The sequence below is a fragment of the Egretta garzetta genome, unplaced genomic scaffold, assembly GCF_000687185.1.
Source record: "Egretta garzetta isolate BGI_Z169 unplaced genomic scaffold, ASM68718v1 scaffold245, whole genome shotgun sequence".
Lineage (NCBI taxonomy): Eukaryota > Metazoa > Chordata > Aves > Pelecaniformes > Ardeidae > Egretta > Egretta garzetta.
In genome coordinates, this window is record NW_009259721.1 from 1,280,018 (window position 1) to 1,302,324 (window position 22,307).

Sequence of the window (22,307 nt, forward strand, 5' to 3'; positions counted from 1 at the left end):
AACATTCTGAGGGACATAAGCATCCAAGTCACTAATACAGTGCAGAGATCAAAAATGCAGGGTACGGGATTTCCATCCCCACCCCCCAAGTTGGCTAATTTGGCCTACTGCAGTTTTGATGAATGCTTGATACCAAGCTTCCTGCACAAGCAAAACATCACGCAGACACCAAACACAAGCCCCTAAGCCCTCATCCGTTCCTATGTCAGCTGGCTCAGGCTGATCAAGCCCCACAGCCCAACAACAGCACAGAGACTAGGCTGAGATCTGTAGCTTATCCTAACCACTAATAACACTGCAGTCTGAGCAGTCTCTTCCCCGAATCAGCACACGTACCTGATGTAGAAGCTGAAAACGACCAGCAGAAGAGCTGCAGGAAGTCCTTCCAACCAGGGTCCTTAACCAGGCACACCCCAGGCAGTTCATCCCCAACAACCCTTCTTATGCCTTCCTAAGGGGGACCACTCCCTTTCATAGTTTTTCAACCTAAATACTCTCAGCTGTACTCAATCCCTTCCCACATGGCAGAGCTGCCTGCTTGATTCTAAGCACACCCTACTCGGAATTAGCTTACAAAGTTGCGAGCCGCAGTTCAGCACATTGAGTGCACGGGGGAAAGGGGGGAAAGCTGGTCCCCAGTTGTCCTGGTATTGCTGTACAATGACTCAAGTATCCAGATCATGAGGTCTTTGAAACAGGCTTGCCTTGTTCCATTTTTGTGCTAAGTGATGTACAGAGGGCTCCTGGGCACTGTGTTACTGAAACATAAATCACAGCAAGCCACCGTCCCGAGTGAAAGCCACGAGCCATAGGGAACTGATGAAGATGGGCCCTTCCTTCTCCTAGGGAGCTGCAGCCACGTTTCATGTGAACACAAACCCTTTGCCACCGCTGCACAATGCTTCTTCCTTTGCCATATGCTTGAACGGGATAATTTATATATATTAACTCCTGTATAAGGAGTGCCTGCCTGTCCCTCCCTTCTCCCTGCCTTTCAAGGAGGGCTTCGCCACAGGAGGGGTTGCGCACCTTCAGTTTGCACCGAACCCTCAGGACCTGCTATAAACTCCCCACCAGCAACCGTACCCACGGGCATGGGGGAAGAGCAGCCCCCGGTTGATGCACTGCAGGTACCACGTGCAGAAAAGGGTTGGTCACATCCACCAAGAGGAGAGACAGAGCCAGGAGTGGGGTCTCTAGAAATAGCATTACAAAGTCCAAGACGTGAAGCCTGGGTTCACGTTTTTTGATCTGCTGTGCAGTTGTGCCTCAGGAGGCTTTGGCAGTAACACATGCAAGTTCCAGCAGGCCCAGCTCTCTCAGCCCTGAAGGTCAGGCAGAGCCAGGCTTTCAGCTCAGCGAAAGCAAGACGGCTTGTGTTTTGTGTCCTAGCAGAGACCAGAGTTCAGGGCACATCTGTTGGCGTTCAAAGCTCACATCAATCTTAAAAATCTTAATGTTTTTTTGAAAAATAAAACAGCACAGCTTCTTTTTTTTTTCCTTTGGCTTCTGGTTGCCGAGCTTTGACATCATATGCCAACAGTATGTCCCAGGTTCCCTCCACAGCTACCAAATAGCTAGGAACACACTGGGTTTGAATCGAAGCTGAGCTCCTCACCTGAGTTTACAAGCCCAATCATTGAGAAAAAAAAATGAGGTAACCTTGTCAGTCATGTGAAAAACCTGAGAGCTGGCAACACTGAAATTATCTTTATCCCTGTGAAAGCTAATGCTGGTATTTGTTTGGCTGCATGGTTTTACACCTGGTTTGGGTTTTGGTTTTCTCCCCCCCTTTTTCTGGCTATTTAGGGATCCACTGAAGATGAACAGCATATGACTAAAGGCACCTCCTTAATTGAAAGCCAACATCACCACCTGCTGCACTGCCTGGAAAAAACAACCGTAAGTAGCAACGCAATCCTTTTGCACCTTACGAGGTCTTTGTGCGGGGCCCAGGCTTCGCATGGAAGCGATGTGCACAGGGCTGCGCGGGGGGGCACTCAGACGTGCTCAGCAGCCCATGCCGGAGGGGGCTGACACTCCCAAGGATACTCTGCCATGGGATAAATGCATTTTATTTCATTGTCATCTTTAAAAAAAATAGTAATTACTGTGCAAAGGAACACAGATGTGATTATCTGCTACTCCCCAGTCCTCTACACCAGTACAAAGTCAATAGCAGGTTGCTCAGCCAAGTTCACTTGAACGCAAATAACTTTTCTGCTTGGGGTTCGGGAGATCTATAAACAAGCTGTACATGAAGTTTAATTTCTTCAGTGCTTCTGAAAGAGGACTAAGCCGCCTGTGCCTGGCGCTGTCGGTCCCTTGTGCTATCAGTAAAGGACAGCTCTGCTGTCTGAAGAGGAAGATGCTGTCAGTGACCCCAAACCGCAACCTGGCCACCAGTGCCAACAGCTGGAAGAAAAGGACCTTTAGCTTTGCTATGGCACGGAGCAGAGGAACCCTCTTAATGGGTTTAAAGGCTGCGCGTGTCTTTTCTCACCACAGTCGTGGTTACAAGAGCCGGAAATTTATCTCAAAGCCAGCCAGCCAGATTCTCTAACCCTGACTTTTCCGTTCACGCCATCCAAGGGGTTGGAGAGAGAATTTTATTTTTCATTATTAAGTGATTCTGTATGCAGAATTTCAGAGATTTGAGACACGTGTTTTACTCCCAGGCATATATAAAAGGTTCTGCAGTAAAGGAACACATTATCTATACCATGACTCATTCGAGAGAGAATGAAGAGAGGTTAACACCTGAAATATTCATGCCTTTTTCTATCTGCATCTATCATCAAGTGTACTTTTGATTTCTGATTTGCAAGAGCTTTCTTTTAGATAAATCACCTTCACTTCCATAGTTTGGCTTATGCTGGAATAACACCACTTAGGCTTCAGCGATGCACGGGAAGACGACGACTGGTTAATTCCAGCGACCTGCTGAGCACAGCTGGCTTATCACAACAAGGCCACCATTCCAGGGACAGGGAGCTGATCCTTCCTGTATCAATGACTACAGAATTTATTTTATAAGACTCTTCTTGCCTTTATTTCTAGCGATTTGGGATGTTACATAACAGGCAGATATTTCACAATCTGACTCTTTAGTTTGGAACTTTATGCTTAAAAGCTTCACTGCTGTGACCCATATTTCTCAAGAATACTTTCATTTGGAAACTTTAACAAATGGGCTGAAGCAAACCAAAGCTGACAACCCTGCCTGCGGGGCCCGCCCTTCGTAGGCCCGGACTCTGTAAAGGCTCATAGAAATTCTGAGCTCTGCGCGGGGACGCTGGGCGCCGCTGGGAACGGCCTCAGTCTCTCCGTCACTAATGAGCGGTCAGGGTGCTGGAAGGAACGTGGCCAAAGCCGTCCTCATTTGTGGAGGTACTCGCCTACCACACTAACAAAGCCAGACTGCCTCCAGCACGCGCGTCCACTCAGACAGTGAGCCTCAGGGGCTGAAAATGTTCCAAACGTTGCTTTTTTCAGCAAAGAATGGCAATAACAGTGATACTTTGAATTTTGATTAAAGCTTAGGGGGAGAATCTGCACGATATTTAATGTGTTCCTCCCCCCGCCCCCATTGTTCAGCCGGTTATTACCATGATGTTGCATCAAACCACGTAGCGAGTTTGGATCCGGGGCTGAAATGATCAAAACCGTTCAATCAGTTTGTGTGGAAATTCTATCGTTCATGTGATCTATTAAAATACTATGCCACAATTCTCCTCCCAAAAATTTTAGTCGCAGTAAAAGAATTTTTAAGTACTGAAGAGTCATTTTGTAACCGAGTTGCAGGAACGGAACGAGCAATGTACCATGGTTGCAAACTTGTTTCAATGGGCAATTCACCTTTCCTTAAACTAGGCGGAAGGATTCTAAAAGTACATTATTTTTTGTCACGGTACCCGCAGCCGTCACTAGCATACAGCCTTACACCAGAATGGCTGTGAGTGGCTCACAAATCTGGTGTGTCAGATGACAAAGTGACCCTAAGGTATGTCCAGCTGCCGTAACAGAGGTTACTTCGTCATATTTACACAACAGATAGAGTTTGTTCAAACAAAAGGAGTTTTTTTCGTTCCAACTCCCAGACTGAGCCTGGACATTCACATGCCATGTTTTCTCCAAAGGCTGAGTGCATCGAATCCAGTCCCTCAACCCAAACCTTTCTTCTGGGTTTCCACAGGGTATGACCGAACCCCATACCCATTGGTGACCCAATGGCGATCCAATTCCAATTCGTTCCTTGTGAATCAGCAGCCGAAACTTTGTTTTCCTTTGCCTTCGGCTCTCAAAAGATCAAAGTAATAAAGCTGTTACCAGGTTTGTTCTATTTCCAAGAACATAACAAACGTAAAAAAGCTTACCTGTGAGAAGGAAGGAACAAAGGGGTCTGATTCAGGCAAGGTTTGGTGAAGAGAAGGTCTGGTTGCCCATTCAAACTTGAGCGAGCCGGCTGGAATGCTGAGGCAATAGATGCAATGCTGGGACTAAACTTCTGAATGCCAGACTGGACAATCAATTGTGTTTTTATCTTTTGTTGGCATGTTGTCCCGTAGGGATTGTCCTATCTTGTGGATGATCCCCTGTTATCTGTACGAACTTCCACCATCAAGGTATTTCCTTTTTAATTCAATCTGTTTTCTCTGTGGTCTCTGTGCCGTGTCTGGAGAGTGTTTGCTTCCTTTCTCGTTCCTGGTCTTGTCCTTGGGAGTTTGTGCACGTGGCTCTTTCTGGCTACCCAGTGCTCTTGTTCCCTGTGAGAGTTGTTAGTTGTTCCAACGCAAACCGATGGCTGCCTTCACCATGGTTGCTTTTGTTTCCCATCCTTTCTGATGCTGACGGGGACTGGAGAAAGTATGGTCACTAGAACCACTTGGGTGTTCATACACGCACATAAGAGATCTTTCTTTCAGGATTTCTTGTTCCTTAGCACAAAAAACTCTTTACAGATTCAGCTTTCTGAATTTCCTTCCCCTATACGCTTGCCACTCTCACCTGCCACATTTATTACCCCATGAAATGCTTTGCACCCAATAGCTGATACAACCAACCTCCTGCACTTAGGCTGTATGTCGAGATGGTCATCCAAATAAAATCCAATCCCGTCCCCAGGGACAAAGAAAAAGGAGCCTAAATCTCCTCTTGGGTTTCATAACCATGTGGCATTGCAGACTTTTTGAAGCCACCTCTAGAATCCAGGTACAAAAGCGAAAGGCAATTCAAGCACGATGTATTAACCACCTCAGGCTGCGTGAGCGAGGCAGCACTGACTGCCCTGCCTTTGCCACTGCAACAGCTTCCCTCGTGCCCCTACTGGCGCAGGAGAGCAAAATCCTCCCTTGGTTGCAGTGAGTGGAAGGGCAGAGTCATTTCTTTTAAAGATCTGCCTAGTGCAAATATTTCCAGGCCCAGAGGCAGAGAGCATCTTACCCACCCAGGGGCTGACACATCCCACCAACCTAGCGAAAAGTGCCGTTGAGAACAAACTGCTGTTGGGCCAAAGCTGCTGGTGCCACCTGAGAGTAACAGCACTATTCCTTCCCTGCCAGAACCACGAGTTCATCGACGAGCAACTCTTCGAGCAGAACTGCATGGAGAGCTCAATGCAAAACTACCCTTCCTCTCGGAGCCCCTCCTTGTCAAGTCACCACGGACTGACCACCTCCTGCTGCTCGCGCCGTAACAAGAAGACCACTCACCTTCCCAACTCCAGCGTGCCAGCCACTCGCCTCCGGAGCATGCAGGAGCTCAGCACCATCCACATCCAGTGCAGTGAGCAGCCCTCGCTTACGACAAGGTACAGTAAGTAGGCTCTTGCTGCTAACTACTGCATGCAAACCTTGGAAGTGCGTTACCCAACCGAACGTTCTTGCAGACTGTTCTCCAGCCGGGGAGCGGGGTCTAGTGCTGGGAGCACCTTTCTTTCCCCTTTTCTAATGACAACTCAAGGGAAGTGGCTCCTAGCTGGTCAAAGCTGGACTCTAGTGCAGCTCTTCTCTGGCCAGACTGGCCATAGCAGAACGAATTCCAGCTGAACCCTGCCTAGGAAGTGCTAACGCACAGGCAGGAGCCAGCTGTTCCCAGCGGTGAGCCGCTCAAAGATGGCACAGGACGACCCCACAGCCCACCTCCCAGACAGCCCAGTACTTCCAAGCCTTTACTGGGAGTGGGCAAAGACACTGGCTAATCAGCGTTTGTCAGCAAAGGCTGTTAGAGAGCTGCACACGCTGACAGGGTCCACTGGGGACACTCACTTCACTGATTTTCATTCTCCAAAAGTCTAAATCGCAACTGTAAGTGTCAAGCATCACTGGGAAACAAATAAGGAGGAATTTCACAATGGTGTCTTAGTAGTGCTCATCTAAAAAGCCATTAGTGACACGGGTGAAGAAGTGTCTCAACAGAAAATTTGGGAATTTTCATTTGCTTGCTGAAAAAATAATTTCTTCACCATATCCTTCTTGCAAATACTAAATTCCTTTCTAAATCCCCCTCTGCCCATTAAGCTTCTTGTGTACCAGGCTGGTTTTGAACTTCCCATTTTTCTCCTCCCCGCTCTCATCAAAGGGATCTAGAAACTGAAACGGAGCTGCCTCTAGGGCAGCAAGCGATTAATTTGTGCCAGGGTGAAGTCAGCAGGGCATTTCAGAGCATGAATTATGAATGAGTAAGCACAGAACACGTCTCTGGCTATTGCGGTTTCGAGATGACAATAGTTTAAACCAGCACCCGAAACAGTAATTCCGGGGAATGTCGCCTATTCTGCCTACTTCAGCGGGTGCTCAGTCAGATGCCAGTGATACGTGAAATGTCAGCACCGTTTTTATTTCACTTGCTTACCAAACTGTGTACGAATGGAGAGAGAGAGAAAAAAGCTTTTAAGTTGTTTTTTGTGTGGAATGCAACTAACTGGGTGTACTGGTTATCACTGGCAGAACCACCCAGTCCCTAAGACTGCCCCACTCTCAGCTTGTGACTGAGGTACCGGGGAGCAGAATGGGTTCTGCCGTGTTCTTGGGATGCTTGAGCGATCAAGAAACATCCTCTTGGTGAGTCACTCCCAGATAACAGCAGCAATAGCTTTCCAACTGGGAGCTTTACATTTTCAAAGGACAGGCCTTGTGTTTCTAACGCGCTTGTTGGGCTGGTAATAGCAGACTCCCGTAGCTGTGCAGATGCACAGAAATCAACCTATCATTTTCCCTCTGTAATTAATTATAGGATGCAATTGATGCAGATCTAATAAGAATGCTCCCAGCTGCCAGATCCTTGAAACTACTGCAGAGAGATGAAAAAAAAATAGCAAAGATCAAGGGACAGTGAATTTGAAAGAGGCATTTGAAACGCAAGGAAGACAAGGAAGTTCTCGGGAAGAACTACCTGTGCTCTGAAAAGATACAGTACGCAGGACAGTGTATTTAGATTTCCCCTTAATTAAACCAGAGCTATGCAAGAGTGAAAGGGGAACAGGGAACCATTTGCCCTGTGAAAATCTGTATCCTAACCGGGGGGGATATTAAAACAGCTTAGTGTAATCTGGGCAGAAATAAATGATGCCTTGCAGGAGCTGGGGGGAACATTTAAGTGGAGTCTTCTGAATATTTTGGTGCCCTTAGTTCAGAGGAATAAGATACTGATTAAGAACAACGTCCTCTCTACTGTCTGGTTTAAAAAAAAAAAAAAAAAAAAAAAAAGCAAAACACTAAATCTGTTTTCTAGTCGTTCCAGCCTCAACATGAAATCAGATGATGGGCTGAGACCGAACTGCAAAACTGCCCAGATAACGACAGCCATCATCAGCATCCCCACGCCGCCGGCGCTCACGCCAGAAGGCGAGAGTAGGCCTCCCCCCGGCAGCCCCAGCCACGCCACGAACATTTCCACCACCACCACAAGCAACATAGTCAAGGTCTCTGCCTTGTAAGACGTCTCATGCACAGAAGGAGGCTGGAAGACCAGTGCCCCTCTCCCTCCGCACCTCCATGTTCCTTTCTTGCTGCAAATTGTGCCTGGATGGACCAACCTGACATTTTGTCATCGAATTAGCAATGGAGACCTAACGAGGCAGCTTTCTTCAGACTCGCATTCATGCTGTGGACTGAGGGAGGATGAGGAGAGGGAGGAAGAGGCTGGTTGAAGGAAAAACCTGCGTGGAGAGCGTGTTGTGCCATGGTAGCAGGGCAAAAATCACCTGCGGAGGCTGGAGGGAGAGAATCATCATGGCAACAAGAGAGTCAGTAAAGAAAACGGAAATTTAACACTGTGTATCGCAGCACCTTTTTAAAGGTTTTTAATGGATAATATTTATTCATGAGGAAATGACTGAAAAGGTGAAAAACAATGGATTTTGTGAATTTTTTTTCTTCATGGAGCAGAACCTTTAAACCAACCAAAATTTCACATTTTTTTTTCTTTTATAGGAAAAGATTTAGACAAAGAAGCCACCTGTCACAGAAATCTATTCCCATTCCTCTGTGTGTGTGCGTGCGAGTGTGCAGCAGAACCACGTGAGCACCCCTGAGCATGTTCCCACCATTGGGCGCACAGCAGGAAAACACAGGCGCGTGCCAGCACCTACGCGTGCACACGCACACACACACACCCCTCTTCCACCCTGGATGGCATTCTTTAGACAATTTTGTATCCGCCTTTTAAGTCAATACAGTGCAATTGCAAACAGCGTGTTAGTCAGTAAAGAAAACGGAAATTTAACACTGTGTATCGCAGCACCTTTTTAAAGGTTTTTAATGGATAATATTTATTCATGAGGAAATGACTGAAAAGGTGAAAAACAATGGATTTTGTGAATTTTTTTTCTTCATGGAGCAGAACCTTTAAACCAACCAAAATTTCACATTTTTTTTTTCTTTTATAGGAAAAGATTTAGACAAAGAAGCCACCTGTCACAGAAATCTATTCCCATTCCTCTGTGTGTGTGCGTGCGAGTGTGCAGCAGAACCACGTGAGCACCCCTGAGCATGTTCCCACCATTGGGCGCACAGCAGGAAAACACAGGCGCGTGCCAGCACCTACGCGTGCACACGCACACACACACACCCCTCTTCCACCCTGGATGGCATTCTTTAGACAATTTTGTATCCGCCTTTTAAGTCAATACAGTGCAATTGCAAACAGCGTGTTTGTCTGCTAATTATTGTCTGTGAAAACATATTTGTGGAAAAACAACAAAAAAAAAAAAAGACAGGCTTTAGTAGAGTTTTAGTCCCACCTGGGTATCTGCTTTCTATTTTTGTTAACACTTACTTGTAAGAGTGTGACTAGACTACCAGTTCTGTATTTTTAAAAAGTAAAAAAAAAAAAAAAAGTAGGATCCTTTTTTAATACTGTACACCCAAACGGCAAAGAATGAGAAAGCACTGAACTCAACCGCATCAAGCGTTCCTAAGTCTAACAGAGGGTTCTTGCAATGTATGCCCATGCTTCTTTATTTTTGTTTTCTAGATATAAATTTCTTTGCTAGCACTGGACATACAACTCGTTGTAAATAGTAGCCAAATAATGTCTGGATCGATACTTGATAATAACTAACCCCAGAGCCAAGTATCTTGCATGGACAGAGAGGTATTTGGCTTTTTCACAGTCTTAGGGCTCCAGTTGTCTCATCAACGGCTTCTGGGTTGCACTGATTCTGGGGGTCGGCTAGGTTAGCGATTCGAGTTGTCCAGTCCCAGCACAGGATCTGAGCGTGCATCCGCCTGAGAAGGGGGAGCAGTACCGGCGTTTGGAAATCATTTGATAAAGCATGGTACAGACAGCATTTTCTTTTTGCAGTTCTACTTAGTTTGGGAACAGTCACGCACTTCCAGTCAACCAAAAACTGAAGTAACACTGTGTGGTACTGCCAAGAAGCCAATACCTGTAACCAAGCTGTGGTCAGCCCTAGCACCTCCTCCTGAGACCTTTCTAGGAATGGTTTATAGTAAGGAAATACACGGTCCTGAATCATAACCGATTCCGCCCCCCCCCAAGAGGAGTAACTTTTTTCTTCCATTCTGCCTTTCTCAAGTCGCCTTTTCGTAGCAGGGGGATCCCTGAAGGGCAGAGTGAGGAACAACATCGCCCACCTTTCCACTCGCCATACCCTGTTTGGCTAATTAGTGTAGTCCCGCACAAACGGCCCTTCGGGGCCCTGCCCACCCCCACGACCGGCGATGCACCTCACCCCCAGCAGCCTATAGATAATAAGGAACCATTTCCAGTGTCCTGTTTCTGAACAGTGATTCTACCAACATTAGAGCTAAAAGAACTACTCAAAGCATGTTTGAGGCTGATTCAGCAAAGGGATGACTTTTTTTTAACATCTGTCATAATCTATCCTGATGTAATATTTATATACACATATACACGCATACACATATAAATAAATACAGACACGTACATGTATAGATAGATAAATAGACCTACATGCTGACTTAAACATACGAGCTAGCAATCTGCTTCGTTACCACTCCTAAGCTATTAGTTAGCGAGTGGAGCCAGCCGGCTGACGCATTAACTCAATACCCTCCTTAGAGACCTACAACATTCTAGGAATAGTGGGGCTGTGGCTGTAGCTGCACCAGCTTGTAGTCATTTATTCCAGTGCTGTAATATGTTACCCAAAACTATCTTTAGTCCTGTTTTAAATGATTAAAACGCTCTGCCTTTGCTGCTTCCTGTAGGAGGTTATACTGCAGTTAATCTTACCATTATTGAGTTTTTCTTGATGTTTTAATTTAATCTTTCCTTCGCTTTAATCTCATTATTTGTCATCATCTGCTCCCCATCTGAACACCCTTCACCCTTGTAGATCAGAGGCCTTGCTCTCCACCACCTACCACCTTGCAACCTCATTTACACTGGCACGGAGTGAGGGTTAAATGCTGCCGTGCCGACGGGGTACAGTGTTCCTTCCAAGGCGCAGGAGCGAACGATTACAGAGTCAGGGACTCAGCGTGGATTCTCGGTGCTGCCTTTCTTATTCCTGGTTTTCTGTGGAGTGGTAAACAAGCCACTCCATCTCTCTGCACCCATTTCTGTATCTGTAAATAGCAACCATGGCAGCCCTTGTCTAAAGCACTATTGCTAGCAATCAAAATGCTTTTTTGGGGGGGGAAATCAACATTTTCAAGAGGAAAAAAAAACCCCAACAAAGTAAGGAGGAAAGCGTCCCCGGGGGTTCTGGATGGCTGCTTGGGCCCAGAGTATCGAGTCAGCCACGGCCTTTGTTCTCTTCCACGGAAGAGGAATCCTTGTTAGCCTTGCTCAGAAATACGTGGCTTGCCTCTTCTACCAGTAACTTGGCAGGTGCAGCCCATGCAGTCCGTACCTCAACACAGCCTCCCAGAGGATAAAGACAGACAAAACTAGGCAAGTCTGAGCCTAGAGGAATAGAGCTAAAAATATTTTTAACGGAGGCATTAGCTCCCTTTATACAGTAATTTGAAGTAGATTGAGTAACGCTTCCAAAAGCACTTGAAAATATGCTTGCACAAAACCTCCCTGAGCTACATCCTCGTTACGAGAGCACTGTGCATCCACCGAAACAGCAAAGACAAGGATCTGTCGCCATCCTGTCGGTGGCTGGTAGGGCATAACCCAGCATCCTGCAAAGGAAACGCGGGGAAGAAGGGGAAGCATTTGCACAGAAGAGCATGGGAACTGCGCTACAGCCACTTCTCCCCACCACCAAGGGAGGCAGTTAGCTTTACTAAACAGCGAGGCTCTTTATGATCGTTCAATAGCAACTTATAAACCACTACTGAGTTAAGGCCAAGTCAATCCTGAAAATTCCTAGGCCAGAACTTTAAGTGAAGGATTTGGACCCTTCTCCCCAGTGGTCCCCAGTACCGCGCTGTCCTACCAGCGTCCCTCTCCCCTTCCCCACTGCCACGCATGCCCAGGGCCATACTCATCCATTGATACGGATACAAAAACCAGCACATACCCCTGCAATCCTGGCCATTCCTGACGCATTTGGAAGGGGGCTTCCTCAGGCACAGGCTACCTCCAGGAGGAGAAGCATCCAGAGCATAGGTAGGTTCTAGTCCCGATACCTTTCTGGAAGGCAGGTGGTACAAACCAGCCCGATGGGGCAAGGCTGCCCAACAAAACCTCAGTAGTATGTTGGCAGTTCATTCCAAAGGCCTTCCCCCTCCCCCTAATTCCTTATGACTTTTTATAGTTTTAGAAAAGTTCATGAAACAAAGATAAAAAAGGATGGTTTGTACAAAAAGCAAGTGGAAGGGGATTATTTTTTCAGTCTTTCCTAAAGCAATATTAAAAATATCACAGGAGCAACACCTTTTTCCGAGCATTTTGTTTCCTTTCCAAAATCTTTTCTGAGGGAAAAATATTTTCACAGATTTTCAGCATATTCTATTAATAGATTTACTCTCTTCTCACCTGGCACTGGGCTGCTAATGGAAGGAATCACACCCAGCTGGCAAAGAATGATGAGAAACACCTTTCACATCTAGGCTTTGACTTCCATCTAGTCTTTCTAAAATCCACCTTTTATGTTCCTTTTCCTTAAAAATCTTAAGGGCACCCATAAAGGAAAGGTCACAGATAACACATCTTGGCACATAAAAATTAAACAATTGAAAAATGTAATCCACCCTCCGCTAGCGCAAGTCCTGCACTGCAATATACTGCACTGCTTTCTCGAGATTAGGTTTCAAATTCTCTATGGAAAGGACCCCCACCGCTTCCCTGGGGAGCTCATTCCAGACTAACAGATCCCAATGTCAAGGATTTTTTTCCCTGTGGGCTGTTCAGCCATAATTCTTTCCTTATTTTTAACTCTTGCTGCCATTACACTCCCTCACACCAGGTTAAATTATTCTCCTTTCCACATTGCAAGTTAGCTGCCCACAAGCAGAAGAGGAATAAAAAGCCTTTTAACAGCAAATCCTTGTCCCAGAGACTCTTGCCTGTCGAATAATTGTATCGTTGTTAAACATGAACTGGGGAAAAGGTAAACTAAGCAACATGCACGGCTTTAGTGTGGAATAAAGTTAATATTTAGTTCAAAATAGATCCTTCTTTAGAGCTGCCAGAAATACTGAAGTTGAATCAATGCCGCTTGTTTAACCTGCAACAGTGGATAACGCACTAGCGCTGCAAACCGGCATTTGCCGTTCTAGTTCAGACAGCTTAAGGGGTGTATGTGAAAGTCAGGTTAGTACCAGCCAAAGCAAGCAATGCTTCTTCAAATAGTTTGCTTTTTTATGTAAAGAGGTTGTAAACATGTTGTATCTTACAGGTATTACAGAGCAAATTCAGTACCTTAAAAATGACATTTAATTTATGGGTTGCAAACATCCCTTGGATCCTGTAATATTTTTTCTACGGCAGAGTTACAGAGTCAGCGTTCGTGGATGGCTTGCGGCCATCAGCAGCTTTGAACTGAAGACTTTATTCTGCTTTTAAAATTAGGTGACTAACCTTTTCCACGTAATTTACCCATCTAATATATCTGAAGTGATTTGAAAAGAAATCACTTCTTTTTCTCCAACACTTTAAGCAGCCGCACTAGATACACAACTTCAGAGCTCCAGTCTTTAGGCTTCACCTTTAACGATGCCACAGACACTCTTCATAATGGCTTTATCTTCCTAAAACTTCAAAGGCAAGCAGAAGGCAGCGTGCACATGGACTAGAGCTAGGAGTTAGCATCAGGAACCCGTGTGCTACTCCCCATTGTCTTGATGAACCACTAAGTGACCGCGGAGAAGTCATTTCACCTCTCTTTGCCAATTGTACAAGCTGTATAGGATTCAATACCTCCTCTTCCAGTAAGTGAAGCTCAATTCACGAACACCTAGAAAATACCATAGAGAACTTGGAGAAAGCATACAGGGACGTACCGTTACTTAAGTTCAGAATGTAGAAACTGTGCCAGAAAAACTTCAGGTGGATCAGTCAAAAGACCAGGTGACAAAGAGCTTGTGAAAATTCCTTCTCGAGTTTTGTTCCCAGTCACTAGTCCGTTGCTTTGTGTGTATATGTGTGCACGTGTTTCTTTGCGTTCGGATTTAAGCTAGCGCTAGTCACAAAGTCACACAGCTCTGGGCGAGAAGTTACCAACCCTAGCGAATGCTCTTCTCCGTTCTGTTGCAACTGGGAGCTCCCGCTGGCTCCTCGGACCAATGAAGTATCTTACAAAACGCGTGTGATGGTATATTTTTGATAAATCAGTAAGGCATTCCAATGCAATGGTGTTTTCTTTAGGAGTTTTATGTTAAGACAAGCTCTCAACCTTATTATTTTCTATTTTCGTACTATAAATGGGCTTTGCTTACGAACATCAGAGGACAGATACACAATGTACTGTATACAACTGCAGGTAGCTTCATTTGAGAACAACTTTCTAGAAGAACCAAGTTTCCTGTTGTCTTCTTTTGGAATTGTAGTGCATATGTTGAAACTTGTATATCATTTACAGTATTGAGTCTTGTGCCACTGCTGTACCTGATGTATCCAATCTGGATTAAACAGAGTATGTGCCACAAATACCAAGACGATGCTGTAGATTTCTTCTAAAAAAATTCTGGGAGGTTCTTTTGGAGAACTTTGGGTGTTAGCCTAAGCCACTCGAGTTGTGTTTAAATACTACTAACTCTGACTTAAGCAACCATTAATGAAACCAGCAAGATGACGGAGATGCTATAGGAGAGCAGTAATGCAGATACCCAAGTGCATCTCTTACAGTATCCTCCTTTTGCGTGTTAAGAGTTGCAACAAAATTCATCTTGGAAACAAAATCTTGGCCTTTTCCAACTACACAGGCAAAATCTAGGAGCGCCCCCTCCCTGGGGTAATTTGTGATGCAAAGGGAATAAGGCAGGAAAAAGAGTACAGAAAGAAAAATACTTCTCCTAACGAGATATTTATTATATTTTAAATCTTATACCTTTACCCCCTCCCTGGGGTAATTTGTGATACAAAGGGAATAAGGCAGGAAAAAAAAGTACAGGAAGAAAAATACTTCTCCTAATGAGATATTTATTATATTTTAAATCTTATACCTTTCTTTTAAGAGGCAATCTCATCTTGGCAAGTCCCTGTCGGCCGAAGTCTTGCATTCTGTATTGCAGGTAGGGTCGGCTTGCTTCAACCACAAAACAAGCACAGCTGATCTCATCTTAACCGCATCAGAAAGTGTCACCTAGAGGCACTATTTAAAATTTTCAAAATTCTTTAAGCAGAAATTCAAATTACTTATAAGGTGACTTCCACCCCCCCCCAAGTTAGAGCTGAACTGAACAGCTTGGAGACAGTTCTCTCTTGCAGTACAGGCTGACACCCACCGGGGGCCACCACTGCCCCAGCTGGCAGGAAAACCACAGACCCACCCCACGCAGGACAGCGTCCTTGCTTGCCCATCTTGTGCTGAATTCCCATGCCACTCATGAGCTAAATCCACCTTACAATGCTCCTGTACAGCGAGGAGAGTCCAAATTACACGGTACAAAGCTTAGACCCACCACGGCACAACGAGGTTGAAAGTGCTGCCCAGGGACACCAGAGGATTCGCACAGGGAATTTTGCAAGAACATTAGGAACACACAGGCAGCAAGTAATTTACCTGAGCTGAGTGAAGATACACTGCATTTCTCAAAATTAATTTGAAAGCTGCTGAAGGTGAGCAATCAAGCATCCCTAAACACATCCATTTCACCAGATTAAAGCAGCACGTCCCCCTGGAAGCACAGGTCACAGTAGGCAGGAAGCAGTGCTTTTACCAAGAACATTCCAGCCCTACTCTGCTCAAGGAAAAAAAAAAAAAACAAAAAAAAAACCAAGCAAACCCCCCCCACACACACAACAGACTATCTGCTCTGGTAAGCTTTGAGAAATCAAAGAAACTAGCTGAAGAAATCTGTTTCTCTGATCCCAAACATACTAAAGCTAGAGGATGAAGTTTCAAAATTAGCACCAAGTCAATACCCTAAGCCAGCCAGTACCCTCATCGTTCCCTGCTCCAGGACAACTACATACAACACAGTGCAAGCCAAACAGGAAACACCAATTAGTTTTAGTACTAGTAGGTAATTTCATTTCTAATTAAAGCTTTCCTGTAAGTGTGGCAAGCCTGATATTGCTGCACCCAGAGGGGCAGACCAATTATGATTGCTGCACACTTTCTACATAATTAAACCGGCCTCTACTGCACAGCTTGCCATACACCTAGCTATAGAAGTGTTATTTATACGATGTTAATTAACTGGATTTAAATTAGCAATGCAGGCATTGAGATGCAGGTTTCACTCTGCCACTTCACTGGTGTGTGTGTGTATATATATATAAATATATATATATATAAAAATATATATATAATCAGTGCCTGGCATTTAGTAACAGAATTATGGAAACTGGAATTATCTCCAACTATAAACAGAGTATTCAGTCTTACAGTGAATTCATCTTCACCCAAAAGTCACATGGAAGAGAAGTCAAGCAAATAAAACGGGTTGGTTTGTATTTTCCCCTTACTGAGATTTCTTATGTGTAAGTGGCTGCCTTTTATCTTTGTTTACTTTGGATTGTAAAGATTGCAACTGAACATCCAGCTGTCTTTCATTTCCTTTTATTAACAACTTGTGGTAACACCGTCACTGGAATGCATGTAAAACGTTTACCTAGACACAGCTCGCTTACAAAAAAAGACAACAGTTTTCTTCCATCTTAAACAACGTCCCTTTATGTTTGTCATGTACCTGTAGGCCAGCAGTTATGTTCTCACAGGGAATGTCCATTCCTGGCACTAACCGGCCCGGCCCTAACAGCAGGATCATTGCATCAATCACCACTTTTCAGCAGTTCCTGAAAATAGACTGAGTTGACGTGGTAGGCATTCATCCAGTTGAACTGTCTGTAACTTTTCCTATAGTAAGACACCGCAGCATAGTAGTTCTGCCATGCCTGATAATAAGATTTCCAGTAGTTTTTGTAACTCCAAGCCTCATATGGAACACCATCATCCCAAGAGCTGCAGGAGCAGTCATCATCCATTTCTCTAGTGGAAGGACTAGGGAATTGATGGTTACGGCTTTTCTTTTGTTTAGCGGTTTGTTTCACAACTTTCTTTTTCACTTGATTTTTCTCTGGGACTTGGGGTAGCTCCTGAGGCTCCTCTGGCGTAGGACAGAAGCCTGCACGACCCTGACGCACCGTGGGAACAGCGTTCTGCTCCTGTGTATCTGAAAATGCTTCAAAGCATGAGTTATTTCCCCGACTATTGGAGGAAGCCCCGGAACTGTACGAACCATCACTGTCACCAGACACCACACCATTTGCTACCACCTCCGTATCACGTCCCACCTCTTTCCACTCCACCCCACCATTTCTGGGGAGCTCACGTTGTTCTCCTGGCCCCGAATAGCTTCTTAAAATTTCAACCTCTCTCTCCAACCCTTCTTTAATGAAATACTCATAGTCTTCAACAAACTCTGAGAAGTTCCAGGGATTGTTTTGGTGGTTTTTGAAAGAAGACAAGCATGGAATTCTGGGAAGATTTTTTTTTAAGGCCTCCTCATCTGGAGACCGAGTGTTACGTTGTCCATCCGTTCTGGAGACAGTTTTGATGTGATTCCTCTCTTCTGCGTGGCAGCTGGAAGTTTGGCTCTTTCTGCTGCCTTTTTCTGTAGTTGCAGAATTCGCACACTTCTTTATCTGCTTTTGCCTCAGAGCCTTCTTTGGCCTTTCTACAGCAGTATTGTCACCTGGAAGATGAGGAAGAGGCTGGGGTACCTCTGCAAAACTGTTCTGGACAGGCTGCAGTGCTGGCTCCTCTGGTCTAAGACACACAGTGTCAGAATTCACTGAAGCACCTGTATGTGTAACAGGTTTGATTTCTACCTCCCCATCTTCAAATTGATCCATCATTCCAGGAGATACAGGCTCTGCACAAAAGGGAAACAAGCAGGCACTCAGTTAAGTGCATCCTTCTCTCTAGAACTCAGATGAGTACCAAAGTAAAGCTTTGCAAAATCACAGATAAGATGTTAAGACACGTTAAGGTATGGATACAAACCAACCCCTTCAATTCTTGAAAGAGCTCAAATAGCCAGAACATTTTCTTCATGGAAGGCATTCAAAAAGTTGATCAAGACAAGCAGCACTGCATTTCTTGTCACCTATTTTTCATATCCTACTTAACTAGATAAAAAATTAGAACTTATGTAAGAAGGCAAATGCTACATTTCTAGCAGAGCAGCTTCTGGCAAAGGAAGGGCAGCAAATCTTCTGCCGTTCCAATTACTCCTTCCTTACCTCTACTGTACCTTGCAGCCTGAGAAAGGCTTAATACTAGATTCTGGAAATCCAAGTAGTTAATGTAATTACTTAAGCAACAGCTGGATGCAGAGTTCCTCTCCCTATCCACAGGCATGCACTACGTTCATTTTCTATTGCTTTGCACAACTGCAGCAGTTACACAAGCAGGCATCAGCACAGAGTATGAAAAACCCATACCAAAATGAACACGGCTTCAGCAGAGAAGATACGTGTCAGTGCCCTGTAGACTCATCTGAAGCTCTGAATAAACAGAAAACAACCAACACCACAAGAGTTGAATTCACAGGACAGAGCATACCTGGTAGAGGAAGAAGCTGAAGATTACATTTCTGTGCAATTTTCATCATCATGTTTTCCTCCTCTCCACGGCAGCAGTAGGTGACAGATAAGCCTAAAGTTCCTGAAATACACAACAGACAGTGTAACTACCTGACCAGAGCCAGTGAAGCTAGGGCAGGCTCAAGAAAGCCACATGACTGTTCTTACCAAAGCGCCCAGCTCTGCCAATACGATGCATGTACGTTTCCCAGTCTACAGGTACATCCAGGTTGATAACCAGATTCACCTTCTCGGCATCGATTCCGCGAGATGTCTTGAGAAAGCAAGGAGAGAAGGGGATAAGTAACTGAATATGCTGAACAGATCTTTAAATAAATACAACACGTTTGGGAGTAACTGCTCATACAGTAACTTTTAGTTGTTACAAAGCACCATAAAGCACCTACAGCTTTCCAGCCAGTTTCAGTATTGCACGGAGAGCAGGCACATTGCATTGCCACCACGGAAGTTAAGGGTAATTTTTCTTCTGTCTTCTACGCATCAAATACAAGCAAGCATGTTTTTTTTCCCCCAGCATCAAAAAATTCAACCTGACAGCAGTAATCTTTTCATGACAGGACCACAAACGATCAACTGAAGAGAAAAAGTAAATCAACCACAAAAAAGCTGAGAGTGCCCCAAGCATAAGCACTGCTCTATTTAAAGTCCTTTGGGATGTTACTATTGTGTGCATACCGCACTAGAGAAACAAGCTATTCCTTCCCATAGCTCCTACCCAAAGTAAACAACTCCTGCTCTGAAATATCTATAAGCCTCTGCAACACAACAGACAAATTAAAAATTATTTTTGAACCAGACAAGGAATAGGGGACAACTGCTGAGTTTCACAGTGAAAGGAAGTTGCAGACAGTGCTCAGGCCACAAGCTTTATCAGTACATTTAGGTTCTCCTCAAAGCCTAGTCAAATTAATTCTCTGATGTAACTTTATGAACAATATTCATGTATGCTATAAAATACTAACTCACCAGGTCTGTAGAAATCAGAACTCTACAATGGAATTGCTTCAGTTTAGCCATAGCATCAAGTCGTTGGCTTTGATTCATGCTGCCTAGAAAGACAGAACAGATTACATGCTTCAGTTCCATGCCCCTCAAATTCTGCAAAACACTGCTTTATAAAACTGTGGCTGAGATTAGAAATAAGGTTGAGAGAAACTTCCTCAAACACCAGTTACAAATGAGCAAACAAGAAAAACTTGAAAATAAGGAAATCCATTAAAAAAAATTCTTTTGCTTGTTTTTAAAGAGAAACCCATTATGAAGATACTTAACCCACTTGAACAGCACTGGCTTTAGACAGACTTTACTTAAGCACATAAGCCATGGCAAACACTGCTGAAGTAAACAATCAAGGTTTCTAATAAACATTAGACCCCAGCTATCAGCTTTTTATAGAGAAGCCAGACATAAAAAGAGATTTCAATTCAACTGCGTTCCAAAGAAACATTGCTTCAACCTGTAAGTGTCAGTAAACTTTCTCTTTACAGATAAGCCCATGCACTCATCTGGACATTCACAAAAATGACCCTGAAACAAGTCTGAAAACAGGAAAGTTAAATATTAATTCATTTTTACATTGGTTAAATCCTAAAGACCTACAGAGATTCAAGTGTTATTCTTGGTTATTTAACCAGAGGCCAAGCAAACCCAAACTTCAGATTAATTTTCCTATTTTAGGTCACATTTATGCACAACTTCAATAGAATCGGAAAGTTCTGAACAGACTTACCTGAAATGCACGCAGCAGGAAAGCCTCTGGATGTCAGTATTTCAGCTAGATGTTGAGCCCTGACAGAATACACACAATGAAAATCCTAAATAAAACCAGAGACCTCACAACCCCTGGGCATTTCTTAACAACTTATTCAACAACTTAACAACAAATTTTTTACAGCCAAGGACTACGTTCCAAAACTGCCACTTTCACCTTTGTGTCAACAACAGCCACCTTGCAGGTGGAAAAGGACAACAGGATGTCAGGTCTCACTGGACTCTGAACAGGGTATGAGGTACCTTTGTGCTAAAGCATCCCTTTATTTTCAGTATTTCATACCGCATTCCTCTAGCTGTATTTCAGATCTGAAATTTGCATACTGCTCTGAGACCTTATAGAGGGCGTCACAAGATTCATCCGCAACTTAACATCACAACTACTGCTTTCAAACATGCTTTTTACAGATTTTGTTTCAAATTTATTACCTGCTATGCAAATTTGAGAAGACCAAGGCTTGATTAAATGGAATCTTGCTGAACAGCTCCTGTAGGTGCTGGGTTTTCTCCTCAAACGTTTTATGCGGAAGTGGATGGGAATTCACAATTTTGTAATACTGCTTCAGCCCTGAGAAACCAAAACCACTATCAGATTAAGGGTTTCCATAAAACCACGCACAGTGCTATGCTGCTGTCAGCGTGTGCTGCTGCAGCTAAACCAAAGACTTCATGTTTAAACAAGCACACGTGTGCCAAATAAGAACCCGCAGGGCAAGTTTTTTCTTAAAAGGCTGAAATATTTTTGGAACTGATAGAAAAAACAAAAGTTACATTCATCGCTGATGTTTTAAATACACCAATACTGGAAACAAATACTTTGTAAGCTACTCAGCTTGCCTGTGGAGGGAAATTAAGAAGCATCACATATTTTAAAGGTGCGTCTTTTGGTTTTAGTATACTCTTCTTTATCTATCGAGAAGAACATCACTATAAACAAGCTTCTACTTACCAATGAGACTTGGATCAGTAGGGTTCAACCTCACAAATGTTGGCTCTCTCATGTACCTGGTCAAAGCATTAGCTAATGATTCAGGATAAGTAGCTGAAACAGCAAGCATCTGTTTATTGGCCGGTAGCGAAGAATAAATCCAACTGTGAGATAAAGAAATGGAAATGACTAACAAATATATATCTAATCTACTGATAAATAAATGAGAAGAGTTTTTCCTACTTGATTTGCTCCTGAAAGCTGCCTTCTTCTAGAAGCTTGTCCGCTTCGTCAAGAATGAAAAGCCGGATACTGGCTGTATTTAAGTAGTCCAGCTCTATGAGCTGTTTTATTCGACCTATGTATGAAGAAAAAAGTAAAAGGAACTTGAGAAATATTAATTGAAAGGTTTTAACAGGGAACTTTGCAATTTTTTTTTAAAAAGTAATTTTAATAAGCCTTAAAAAGGGCACGTTCCAAATAATCTCTCACTAAAAATACCTGGTCTCAATGTCTGTGGCCTTTAAGACTACCCCGTATTACTAAGAAAAGGAACCCAGACTTCCAAAGCACCAGTTATCGTGCTGTGACGCACCCCACGGCATCCGAAGCACAAGGGGCACGGCCGTACCTGGGGAGCCAACGGCTATGTGGCACTTCTTCAGCCTGACTTTGTCCTGGTTCAGAGGGGTCCCTCCAATGAAGACGTGGCATTCCAGGCCTTCCATTTTTATTCCAATAGTTGTGATTACAGCGTGAATCTGCACAGCAATCTCCCGTGTAGGAGCCAAGATCAGAATCTGTAAAGGCCAAGGATTAAACCTGAAAGCTGCAGATTAAAGCCCAGCACCGAGTCGCTGTCCCCACGCCTCCCGGGCGACAACGTCGTCTCCCCAAGGAAAGGAGCGATTCCCCCTCGCAAGGCAAGGCTCCCCCCGCACCGGCTGAGGCGGGG

The 22,307-nt window shown here is 44.3% G+C and overlaps 2 protein-coding genes across 2 annotated transcripts in view; one reads left to right on the forward strand and one right to left on the reverse strand.

Moving 5' to 3' along the window:
• The window catches only part of KCND3 (potassium voltage-gated channel subfamily D member 3), a 120,171-nt gene extending 112,235 nt beyond the window's left edge, over positions 1 to 7,936 (forward strand). Inside the window, exons 5-8 of the mRNA XM_009639398.1 lie at positions 1,810 to 1,902; positions 4,569 to 4,625; positions 5,562 to 5,809; positions 7,732 to 7,936. Coding sequence (XP_009637693.1) covers positions 1,810 to 1,902; positions 4,569 to 4,625; positions 5,562 to 5,809; positions 7,732 to 7,936 — 603 coding nt within the window. The remainder of the gene's footprint in view (positions 1 to 1,809; positions 1,903 to 4,568; positions 4,626 to 5,561; positions 5,810 to 7,731) is intronic.
• Positions 7,937 to 16,523: 8,587 nt separating this feature from the next.
• On the reverse strand, positions 16,524 to 22,149 carry DDX20 (DEAD-box helicase 20). Its single transcript, XM_035894892.1, has 9 exons — positions 21,984 to 22,149; positions 21,596 to 21,710; positions 21,374 to 21,516; positions 20,854 to 20,992; positions 20,384 to 20,442; positions 19,621 to 19,703; positions 18,802 to 18,907; positions 18,614 to 18,715; positions 16,524 to 17,921 (listed from the first exon to the last, which is right to left on the reverse strand). Exons 1-9 carry the CDS (start codon positions 22,078 to 22,080, stop codon positions 16,819 to 16,821), a joined length of 1,947 nt encoding a protein of 648 aa, XP_035750785.1. The 5' UTR covers positions 22,081 to 22,149; the 3' UTR covers positions 16,524 to 16,818.
• Positions 22,150 to 22,307: the final 158 nt, after the last annotated feature.

What these genes read in the sequence shown, in the direction of transcription:
- DDX20 (XM_035894892.1), bottom strand. Translation starts at nt 22,080, where the DNA reads ATGGAAGGCCTGGAATGCCACGTCTTCATTGGAGGGACCCCTCTGAAC. An exon ending in TTCTCAAATTTGCATAGCAG is followed by an intron (nt 20,443 to 20,853) that starts GTAATAAATTTG and finishes GTATTCTGTCAG; the next exon opens with GGCTCAACATCTAGCTGAAA. An exon ending in TGGCAGAGCTGGGCGCTTTG is followed by an intron (nt 18,716 to 18,801) that starts GTAAGAACAGTC and finishes TGTGTATTTCAG; the next exon opens with GAACTTTAGGCTTATCTGTC.